Source organism: Danio aesculapii, chromosome 12 (assembly GCF_903798145.1).
Source record: "Danio aesculapii chromosome 12, fDanAes4.1, whole genome shotgun sequence".
Taxonomy (NCBI): domain Eukaryota; kingdom Metazoa; phylum Chordata; class Actinopteri; order Cypriniformes; family Danionidae; genus Danio; species Danio aesculapii.
In genome coordinates, this window is record NC_079446.1 from 12848283 (window position 1) to 12860489 (window position 12207).

The 12207-nt window shown below is 37.2% G+C and overlaps 1 protein-coding gene across 1 annotated transcript in view; it reads left to right on the plus strand.

Annotated features, from left to right (window-relative positions):
* waplb (WAPL cohesin release factor b) overlaps positions 1-12207 on the plus strand; it is a 111067-nt gene that overhangs the window by 16594 nt on the left and 82266 nt on the right. The window contains exons 3-4 of the mRNA XM_056468946.1: positions 5837-6518; positions 10953-11272. Coding sequence (XP_056324921.1) covers positions 5837-6518; positions 10953-11272 — 1002 coding nt within the window. The remainder of the gene's footprint in view (positions 1-5836; positions 6519-10952; positions 11273-12207) is intronic.

Below are 12207 nucleotides of genomic sequence, written 5' to 3' on the forward strand. Positions count from 1 at the left end.
GGGCATCAAGACTTGACAGTGTAAACGTGGCCTTTGTCACACGACTACACAAGATTATTAATGCCTTGCTGGTGCATTTTCATAACTTCTACCTTGCTCAGTAAAGTTATGAATACTGTATCATCTGCATACTTTAAGATGAACTGATTAGATCTTCACAGCAGTTGTTTGCATTGTGAAAAACATAGAAGATCTCAATTTATTCTGCAAAAACTCTGTATTTTGAAGCCCTATAAGTAACTAAATGAATCTAAATTAAAAGGTTGTTCGGTAATGAAACCCGCTTGATAAAAATATATTGACAAAACAATTGAAAATTGTCAGATACTCAAATTTTAAATCTTGAAACAGAAATGTTTAAATGGACGAGTCATTTTTTACAGAGAACTTTTGTATGACTACATCTTTGTGTTTTCAAGGGTCCTGAGAAATAGATTTATCTTAAGTATAGTTGGTATTAGCTGGAAGAAGAGGCTTAAATCTCTCAGATTGTGGAAAATAAGTGACCTGTGGTGGTCAGAGGACAGGACGGATTAGAGATGACCCTGACAGCGATAAGACACTGTCTGAAGTAGAGCGGGGGAAGGAACCAGGACTTGTTTGACTTTTTGCTGGTTGAGAGATTGAAATTTGTCAATTCCCCATCCTGAGTGGCTATATAAGAGCCGCCAATTGGAAAATACGTTTTTCTCTCCTCTTCCAGTAATGTAGCATGTTGAAAATGTCAGAGAATACTCTTGGATCCAAGCATTCATTTATATAAAAGGAAGTGTTAACAGGATTTGTCCGAATGCCATTTTATATTGACTTTTTAAGAAGTTTTTAAGACGCCATGAAATCAAAATTGACAGTTCTCTTATTTATTTATTATAAATTTCAGTTGTTATCACAGTTTTTTTTCTTTAAAAAAATGAAATGGAATATTGCAGATTTAATTATAATTGATTTATCTAATTGTCTGAAACTATTTTTATTGCTTTGTGTATGTTGTTATATTGTGTAGTGTTGCACGATTAAGGATTATGCACACCACAATTTTCTCTTGCGCTTGTAATCAGTGTTTTTCAACATTCGTATCCAATCGATTTCCTTTGGCAGTGAGCCAAAGTGAATGTGCAAAATCACTCTCTGACATTAGACGGCATTTAATGAAAAACAGAAATGCAATGGTACTAGGGGTGAGAATGTGGACTTCACAATCTGATCTAATTTCGATTCAGAGAGTCACAATTCGACTCCAAAGTAATTCTTGACCTACTCATTAAAAAAAAAATCTTCAGCTGTGCAAATACATCAAATTTTCTTTCCCATGTTTGGAGTTTCAATGCTTTTGATTATGATTGGAATCCATGCATGACAGACAGTACTGCTATCTTAAAACTTATTACAAAGAGCAGTTATGAAGAATAAACAGTTCCTTTTCAAAAAAGAGAGCATTACATTTTTGCTTAGTTTGTTTATAACCTTTTAACAAAGGTTAATTGTGTTTTTACACCTGGATATTTTCATTTTGACATTTAGTCATGATAAGCATGAGTAAATCATCCTGGTCTGCACAGGGTAGTATTGTTGATCACAATTTCTGCTGTATTAAATAGAGCTGTGAAACAATTAGCATTTGTTGTGTAATTAAATGATGCTCTTAAAGAAAAAAAAAAGAATGTAAAATGAGAAAACATTATAATGCAAATGACCTTTAGGATTATACATGTATAAAGGGCTCGACATTAACTTTTTTGATTACCAGCCACTGTGGCAAGTATTTTCACTAGCTACAATTTTGTTGTTGGGGAAAATATATTTGCATAAATTTGACTTTGTCATGGGATGCGGCATGCTAAAATTACTTCATTTTTAGATTTTGTGTTTTTTCCACTTGCCTCCTCATTCATTTAACTGTTTTTGTTTATGAGCTTACTCAATGAGCATGAGAAAATGGGTTATGCTTTCATAAAAAAGGTGTCGCATTGCAATTAGTTTTCTTTCACAGGTCTTTTCAGGGCTCAACACAATAAGGATTTACCTTTTTTTCTCTGGCCACACCAAACTAATAATTTCCTTGCCACAAATTTTAAATGATGTGTCAAAACAAGCAAAATACTGCTGTATACATACATACACTTTTTATTCAACAAAACATTAAAAAATTTATATATTCTCACGCATCTAAAACTATGTACAGTGGTCTGTTCGGGCCCAAGATCCCAGATCACCAGTTAACAATGCATACAACAACATATTAAAGCAATATTATAGTAAAGGATGATTATTAAACTATATTAACAAAAATAACAGCAAGCAAAAGAAAGCGGGTAAAAAACGATAATGAAAAGGATGATGCCGCTCTCACGGTTAATGTTAGGCCAACTAATAATCTTTCCAAAGAATGATTAAAGCAAAAGCGACAAAAACTGCTGCTGCTTACATAGAATCTCGAGCCTTTGAAGGACAGTGGGTGCACGAGCATCGCACTAGTTTCATTTCCAGGCACGGTTGCTTCGAGTGAAGAAACGGCACAGGAGCTTTTAAACACTCGCGCGCATTAAATCGTCTGTGTGCGCGACACTAAAGCCCTCGTTGGTGAGTGAGAAAAGCCTGTCTCACCGTGCGCGTGATCCTCTCATTCATTATTTACCTTCTTTACTTTGCTCGTGGGAAAAGCAATTTTTGTCAGTCGTGCTGCTTCTCAATTCTAAGATCACATTTGTAGGCATAGACACAAACGGTCATAAACTAACAGTCAAATCTATAGTGACTAGCCCTGGCAATTTAAAAATGAGTTTCAGCCAGCCAAAGTGGCTAGTGGGAGTGGCTGGCAATGGGGAGTGGGGTTGGCAATGTAAAGCCCTGTATGTATATACTTTATATGTAAACAAGATGGTTCCCAACACTTTAATCACCACGGACTGGTCAACGCTTGATAATTTTATTGCGGTGTACGTAAATTGCTAGGTGACCATCAACTGTTTTTGCAGAGGATGACAAGCTGGAAAAACAGTGCTGCAACTCTGATACAAGTTTTATTTATGGAGAAAATGGAAAAAAAGCAATGCAGTGCTTGGGTGTTCTGTGTTTGTCCGAGGTAATTAGTCTACTGAAATGTGTATACTCCATTTAAAATATGAACCTTATCGGTCAGTTCTGGTCATGTGACTCACGGAACTCCATTGGAAATAACTTGCATGCGAAAAAGATGCGATATGTGAATGACCGCCTTCTTGATCTTCTTGCACAGAGATGCTGGATTGACCAGATTTGTTGATAATTGGGTTGCTGATCCATTACTTGGCAGTTCACGCTTCCTTCACTGGGTCTTTTCCACTTAGCAAAGAAACTTTCCAAAGGCATCTGTTTCTTACTCATTTTGCGAGTTTGTGGGTTAAATTTTGGTGCTCAGGTGACTGAGATGTAACCGAGAGAATACAATCATTTAAAAAATATATATAAATAAATAAATATATATATATATATTCTTCATACACGATAATAAATAAAACTGGAAATAATTTATGGTTTCTTGTGCGGCCCGGTACCAATTGTTCCACGGCCCGGTACCAGTCTGTGCCCCGGTGGTTTGAGACCACTGGCTTAGACTAAAACGGTCTAGCTTCATCTATAAATTGTAAAATAAAGTTTATTGAAATGTTATTGTACATTTTTGTTCGTATAATGAAATATAATAGTAAACAAACTGTCACTAAATTTTTTTTCTTGCTTTTTTCTTCTGTACTATTACATTTATCCATACTTCATGCTCACTTAATGGTCGCAATATGTTTCAGTGAAATGTCAATGGCAAAAAGATCCACTGTTTGCCATCAATACCATAGTGATGTATAAAAAGCAAACCTTACACAGAACTGGCCTTTAATATGATTCCTTCAGATGTGGATGGCAACTATTTTTGTTCATATTATCCGTCTCTGTCAAGTCACTTTGCTTTAAAGCAATATCTTGCACTAATAATTAATGATGACGACTTCATAGCCAGTCAGTGAGTGTCCCTTGACTGGCATTTTCATACTTTATAGACTTAATATCAGATGTGGGAAACCCCTTTATAGGTTACGTAATTTTAGTTTTTTAGATTAAGATTTTAACAGAATTCAGTCTTTGGTTCGTTTCATCTTTATAACTGCTTTGAATTGTTATTAGCACTTATTTGGATTTTTAAATTAATCAAAGTCTAATTTAGGTGATGGTGACAGCCTGTTTTGTCATTTTCCTCTTCACAATCGAATGAATGGGGAATGTTCTGAATTACCAAAGTGGTGATTTAACTGAAATTGTGTAAGTGCTCTTGTGTAATAGATGGTTTTTAGAGTTAACAGCGTCTCTGAAACACTTCCATTGGCATGGAGCTCAATAGGCATTTTGTATGTTGTTGGGGATCCATTTTCAAACCAACATTAGTGTTTTGTCTCATTTTATAACTCCGTGTAAATATAGACTTAATTATGGTTATTGCTATGAAAGTGAACACATAGAAGAATGGTAAATAATGAGTGCTGTCTGACAGACTATAGTGCAGATGATGTTATGACTGCAGAGGTGTGTTTTTTACTTTGAAGATGTCTAGAAATGTGTTGACATAATCTTCTGGCCTGTTTGACTAGTCATGAAATCAAAGAAACTGATGAAATAAAGGTGCACTTAGTTTAAACCCAATGAAGTAAGAGATGTTTTATATAAGGATAGTTAATACATTTATGTCTTGATGATGTGATTATACGCAAGAGATTTTACGTGTTACTATGGAGACATGTTCAGGGTTCAATTGCTAAGCATTTTTTCTACTGGAATGATCAGGCAGGTGGTCGCCCTACTCATAATTCTCTCTTCATATAGCCATATATATGGCTATTACACAAACATAATACATTGTGATATATCCTGCTTTATTAGTTTGTTGGATCGTTTTGTTTTCTCACTACAATCGATCCGCTCAATTCATCTCATTCAGGCGATCTAGTGCCGATTGATTTGGTGCGGACCCGAGCGCGATTGTTGGATTCACATATGCCAGACAAACTACACTCACTGGGTAAACGAGACCGGTTCCGAAACAAACGTCTGGGCATGAAAGCATCCTTTATTTGCACACAATTGACAAACAGTCACAGCCAAATTCAACTTTAGTGACAAGGCAGCACTGGCCCGATCTGTCCAGTAACCATACTGTATACTGTCTCAAGCGTCTCGCAGTCCTTATTGTCGAGCCCTGAATGTTAACACATGGCTGTCAATCAGTTCGGTCGGGGGGAAACCTCACTCCTACGTCGCATTGCAGTGGGCCTCAAAATGGGAGGGATTTGGATCCAATTTTAACGTCAGGGAATTAAAAAAAAGAGACTTATTGTCTTTATATCACCCCTTATTGTCTTTATATCACCACAATATGACTGTGGATACACTATATCCAAGAATTTATTACAAAACACAAGACATTGACTGATGCAATTACCAGCCCTAATACATTTTTTTTTCAAAACCAGTGCCTTTATAATTAGAGAATCAAAAAATATACAGTAGTCAACATTAAAAGTGGTACAAACCCTTTCAACAAATTTGTCCTAAAACTGTTCGACAACACAATCTTGTCTTTTTTGATTCACTTTAAATGTGGACTATTCTAGGCAGTTGTAATAACAGTATTTTTAAAGTAACTGGTAATTACTGATAGATTAATGTTCTGTTGAAGATGACAAATATGTATTCAGTAACTCACTTTAATTTGCTTTTATCAGGTACTAAAAAATGGTTGTGTTCACTTGAATTCTGTGACCCGATCAGACTCTGACTAATGTTTTTTTTTTGCTTGCTTTCATTTCTGTAGGAAAGACCCCAAGTTGGCCTGCCGAGAGCACAGATCGCCACAGTTACTCATGGTACAAAAACCCTTCTGAATGTGACACACGACCTCTTGCTCAGACCACAACATTAAAGTCTGAAAAAACAGAAGACAAGGATTCATATGATGCCTGGAGCGCTGTAGTTGGTCTAGGAGCACGTTCTACATCCCTCTTTACTGCACCTAAAGAGTCATCTTCTATGTTGTGGGCATCTAGTAGTTACAGTCACAGCAACATTCAGGGCAAATCCTCCACTGAGACTCGGTTAGACAACTTCGACCAAGGGGAATTTAATGTTCCTGTTGAGCCATCTGAAAGCGAGGACCACTCTCAGTCTGTGCTCAGGGCGCCCAACTGCAGAACGTACTGCAGACCCAATAAAGGCAAACAGCCTGGTGGAGCTGATGGGAGCGGAAGTGCTTCCAGTCATATCTCCACAGGAGTGTTACAGAACATTGGGACTGACAACGCTAGTAAAACAACGAACAGAGGTCGGACGAGAGACTTTACAGTGTTGCACCCATCTTGTGTTTCCATGTTTAACGTCACCTTTCAGGACTCTATGGACCGCAGTGTGGAGGAGTACACAGCCAGCACCCAAGCGTCTGGTCCAGGAGATGAAGGAAGACTGAAGAAGAAGACTGAGATGGAAAGCAAACCTTTGAGGTAATAGATTGCTGAATTAATATTATTCTTATCACATGAAAGGCATTGAAAACAATGTGTGCATTATTTTGAGCTGCTATTTCTGCTGTTTTTAAGAAGATTTATTATATCTGTATATCTTATATCATGGATCATCCTGAATTCTAAGCTATTTTTGCATTTAGTTGATAGAACCATGTAAAGTCTGTTTTATTGTCTGTGTAACGGAGACCAGCTAGTCAAGTGCTATGCAGGTAAACCGCACTCCTCTGACCTCTAAAGGTGCTCTAGCAACAGAAGCTATGGGGCATAGTCTTTGATTCATGGTCCTTGTTAGAGAAACTGACTCCCATGCAAAGAATTGCCGGTTCGATCTCAGCTCAGCATGGGTTGGTTGCAGTAGGACTGGAGGGTTTCACATGGGCGCTCGTCCAGGATCATAGTAAGGTTTAGGGGGTGAGTGTAACGGAGGCTACCTAACGAAGTGCTATGCAGGTAAACCTCACTCCTCAGACCTCAAAAGGTGTTTAGTGACAGAAGCTTGGGGCCATGGTCTTTAGCCTCCTTGTTAGAGCAACCGACTCCCATGCAAAGAATCACTGGTTCGATCCCAGCTTGGCGTGGGATGGGTGCAGTAGGACTGGTGGGTTTCACATGGGGGCTCGTCCGGGATCGGAGTGAGGTTTAGGGGGGTGAGTGTAACGGAGGCTACGTAGCGAAGTGCTATGCAGGTAAACCTCACTCCTCTGACCTCAAAAGGTGCTCTAGCGACAGAAGCTAGGGGCCATGGTCTTAGGTCCATGATTCTTGTTAGAGTAATTGACTCCCATGCAAAGAATTGCCAGTTCGATGCCAGCTTAGCGTGGGTTGGGTGCAGTAGGACTGGTGGGTTTCACATGGGCGCTCGTCCAGGATCATAGTTAGGTTTAGGGGGGTGAGTGTAACGGAGGCTACCTAACAAAGTGCTGTGCAGGTAAATCTCACTCCTCTGACCACAAAAGCTGCTTTAGTGACAGAAGCTTGGGGCCATGGTCTTTAGCGTCCTTGTTAGAGCAACCGACTCCCATGCAAAGAATCGCCAATTTGATCCCAGCTCAGCGCGAGTTGGGTGCAGTAAAACTGGTGGATTTCATCTGTTTTTTTATTTTATTTACATTTTATTATGGATGCGCCAAATATTATGTTTACGACAGAAATAGAAAAAATGCCAATCAGTGTTCCGCACGGTGGTTTCACGATCTCTCACTATTACTTGCAATTGCTATGCAAGAGTGGTTTGTTTGTGCACTGAGCAAAGTGCAAGAGCAGCGGAGCACCGTAAACTAAACGTGTGCTTTTATGATAGTTTTTTTTTTTTTATTGTGGTGAGCACTGGAATCTCAGCGAATACTTGCTTCACAGACATAATTAATAAATCCACATAAAGCTTGAAATCTCTACTTTCAAATGAACCAACTACACTTGAAAACAAAAAGTTTTTTTTTTGTAAGCTGTATGAAACGAACGCGAGGTACAGTCTGTCCTGTCAACTAAACATCACGTGACAGCATCTGCTCAAACATAAAAAAAAAAAAAGAGTCTCTGTCATTTCTGGAGGGATTTGCCATCAAGACCAAGTTGTGAATTACTTCAGAAGGCCAGTGGGATCAGACCATCATTATTCAGAGAATGATAATGTGTAGAATGGCTATAAATGAGGTAGGTGTTGTGATCTCATTCCTTTCGATTGTGCATTAACTCGGGCAACCTGAAAAAATGCTGATTTTGTTTGATTTGAAGATTTAGAAACTAAACTTATGAGACTGTTGTTTATATTGGTAATTCCAAATATTTAACGTAATCGTAAGCTTGACAAACAGTTTTGGAGAATTGGATGTTTCCCCGGACAGAATGTCCAAGCATAGTGCCTGAGAGGCCTTTCAAAGATGCAAAACTCGCGAGACATTTTTTTTACATGGTGCAAGAACAAAGCGTGTAAATTTCGCAATCTATAATCCATAATAATAACTCCTGTACAGCAGTCCCACAACATTCTGTCACTCGATGACACTCGAATACCCTGTCGGTAATGTCTAGTGGCTGTGACCTTTTTACAGTGTCTACTATAATGTTAATGTTGTTTTTGTGTTTATACATAGATGAACTATGACTATAGTATACACTATGACTTGACCATGACACCCCGAATGCTTAGTGGTAGCCTGTGGATATCAGCGGAAAATATGATTTCTTTACTTGCCCCGTTTAAAGAGCTCACGCAAAAAATCAGCACTTTAACGGCAACAGCTTCTGTTGCATCATACCATCCATAAGCAGATGTACTCAACAGGTGGCAATGCGTTATGCTGAAGATAGTGTATTTTTTTAATTATAATTTGTGCTCGTGCCACGCCATTAGGGCTGTTCACATATCTCATTCAAAATTGTGTTGAAAATAAGATGAGCGCAGTTTTTTTTCACCACTGAATCGCGTCTTTACATTTTACATTGTGTAAATGGCAGATGTTCCTCTTAGCAGCATAAAAACCTAAACTTATTCAAATTGTATAGCAAGTAGCACTCAAATTACAATGAATAGAGGTGTCGTTAGGTCTTTTGGTTTTGATTAGAGGGTTTGTCTGGGCAAGGTTAATTAAACAGTATGAACTACAAGAGGTAGTATTAGATGACTACTGTTACTACTGATAATATTAACAACAACAATAATTACCAATAATTTTTCAGCTGTAAATGAACCTAATGCTTTTGGTTAAATACATGTTCGATTATTATCATTTTTTTTTTTTTGTTATTAATAAAAAGCTATGAAGACATTTCTCTGATGCACTGAAGCCCCAGGTTTGTGGACTGCTTTCTGTTATTAGAGAGTGTATTACTAAAATATGAACTGACTGATATTAAACATTATTTTAGCTATAGTCTTTTTTTTCTGGCATTTTTTTCAAGTTTTCTAGAGCTACATTTGTTTTATTTCATATATTTTTTATATTTTTTAATTGTCAAGCTCTAAACCATGAGTGCCCAAACCTTTTCTAATGAAGGACCAAAAACCAAACTTGATCGAGGGCTCTGAGCCGGAGGTAATTATATTAAAATTTATTACAAAGTTGCCATGGATAATTTCCTCAATTATTTCTAAATAAATAGTCATTAGTAGTAATAATCACTTTAACTAATGCGTTATATATTGTTTTACATTTTATAATGAACCTATTATGATGAAAACATGAGAATGAAATTTATAACGCAATGGAGTTAAGTGTCAAGCTGCACCTGCCTATTCCTTTATTTGTTCACCGATGACTTCTGAATTGTGCTTTATTCGTTGAGCAACTGTATGTTCGTTAAAATCTGATTCATTCACAACATTTATTTGGAACATTTAGTTGAAATATGCTTTTTTGGAGCTTAACATTAAATCAAACAAATAAAAGGTTACATTAAATTGACAATGTGTATTAAAGGCATTACCCCCAACATTCTGCCTCTCCTCTCAGAGAGGATGAAGGGCCAAATCAAAGATTATCTTTTGGCATCTCTGCTCTAAACTGTTCTTATTAGCTAACCAAGCACAGCCTGCTGTGTTTTATGTTGGAATGTTGCTCATCAATAAATGCAGTTTTCATATAATATTTGTTATATGCATTTATAAAAGCATGATTGATAAAAGGCTTCAGTAAGACCCTGTAATCGGTGATCAGAAGCCTGTTATGGCTTCAAGTGATTGATAATCGATGATAGGCCGCAAAAATCTTGAACGGAGCACCTCTAATTTGAAACCTTAGTAGGCCCCAATCACCCCAAATGTGCTTCAGATGTGTTGCTAGGCTCCTTTTTTGAATGGTTTACCAATGACTGTGAGCGTTTTGGGCGCTGCTTATCCGTCCTATGCACCAAATGTTTTAACCACCTCCTGTGCCTTGCATTTTAACTTTTTTTTAAAATAGAGTTATTTGAACTTTGATTGTAATGCTTCCGCATCCGTTGAAAGCAGCTTCACTCTGCACAGTTAATACTGTTGGGGGGAAAGTGAAACGAGTGTGCTAAACATTACTGGGTGATGCAGCGTAACCTATTTTCAGTGACCAAAAATTCAGTGCATCTGTAATATCAATACAATTCTAGATTCCAGTTGTTGCATATTTCTGCTATGTGGTTGGCTCTTAGTTGAATATTGAGTAAGAATGACCTGAGAATGACCTTGTCATTTTTTTAACATAAACATATGTTATATGGTATTGCGATTTAATATGATCTCGTTTAACAGCCCAGCCCTACCTAACATAAAGTAAAACAGAATCATTTGTATTCAGGTCAAATTAAAGTGGAATTTAAGTCAAACTTTTGATTCATTGGTTGCCTCAGATGACCTCATTCTTTCATGTTTGATTTGAAGTCAACATGTATGAAAGTCTGACTGTATTTTTTTATTTATTTTTTCTGTTGGGTTTCTAGTCGATCTCGACCCACGCAGAGCAAAATGAAGAGCAGTAAGCTGGAGCTCTTTGGGTTTGATGACACTGATGCTGTGGCTGAGGACGATGACTCTGCTTCAGGAAGCTCGAGCTACAGGATCAAATACTTCGGCTTTGATGACTTGAGCGAGAGTGACAGTGAAGAAGAGGAGGGTTCCTCTCACAGAAGGAGAGCCAAGAGGATGGCAGCGGCCGAGGCAGAGCCTCTGCTGTCTATAGACACAAATGTTGACAGTCCTCCGCCCAGAGAGATTCAGAGCTCCCATAGCAGTTACACTGCAGGTCACAGCCTTAAACATGGTCAGTATTTACACTCAACACTGGTGATTTCTGGAGATCTAGCTTTTGCCTCTGTTTACCTAGCAGTGCCTGCATAAATCCATTGTAAAGCTGAACAGATTTTTCCCCCTTATCTCTCAAAGTCTCCGAGAATAGTTTGTCCATTGTGTGCACCATTATGTCTGTTTATAAGGAGTTTTCACTCTGATGTTTTCTATATTTGTAATTAATCTTTTTGCAGTCCACATTTTATGCAAATGTCATGGAAATCTTGATCTTCTATATCCCCAAAATAGTCAAAGCTAATGACTATCGGCTGGACATGTGGAGTGATCAGCCAAAACATGTTATGTTTTTATGCATTATTACATAATTGTAAAATATGTAAAGCATGCACTAGAAACAAAATAAGCACCAACATATTGGCCACAATAGTTTTGGAAGGCCAAATTAAAATAATCCTGTAGTTTAAATTCTTAGCTCTCAATATTTTCAAAATCACAAAATATTATCCTAGGAAAGCAATATGGCATGTTAAATTTTCCTTAGAGTTAATAATTATACTGTCTGAATCAGCAGGGTTCAACGCTAAGAATTTTTTCTACTGTGTAGTTTTTTTCTACTCTGTATTTTTTATAATGTGTCAAAAGCCAAACACAACTTCAGCATAACTTTTCTTTAAATACAACTGACAATTTAAAAAAGTACAATTGTGATATATTATATAATCATTATATAATGATTATATACATATACATATATATGTATATGTATGTATGTATATATTATAAGCGAAAATGTACACTTTAATTTTGACACCCACATTGTCACCAAATATAAATCAGAGAGGTAAGACTTTCTCGTAGCCTCATTTCAGTTTCAAAATTTTTAAAAATCTGTTAAAAAAGAATTATGCAATATAGAGAGAGTGACCTGCAGTCAGATCATTAAGCAGA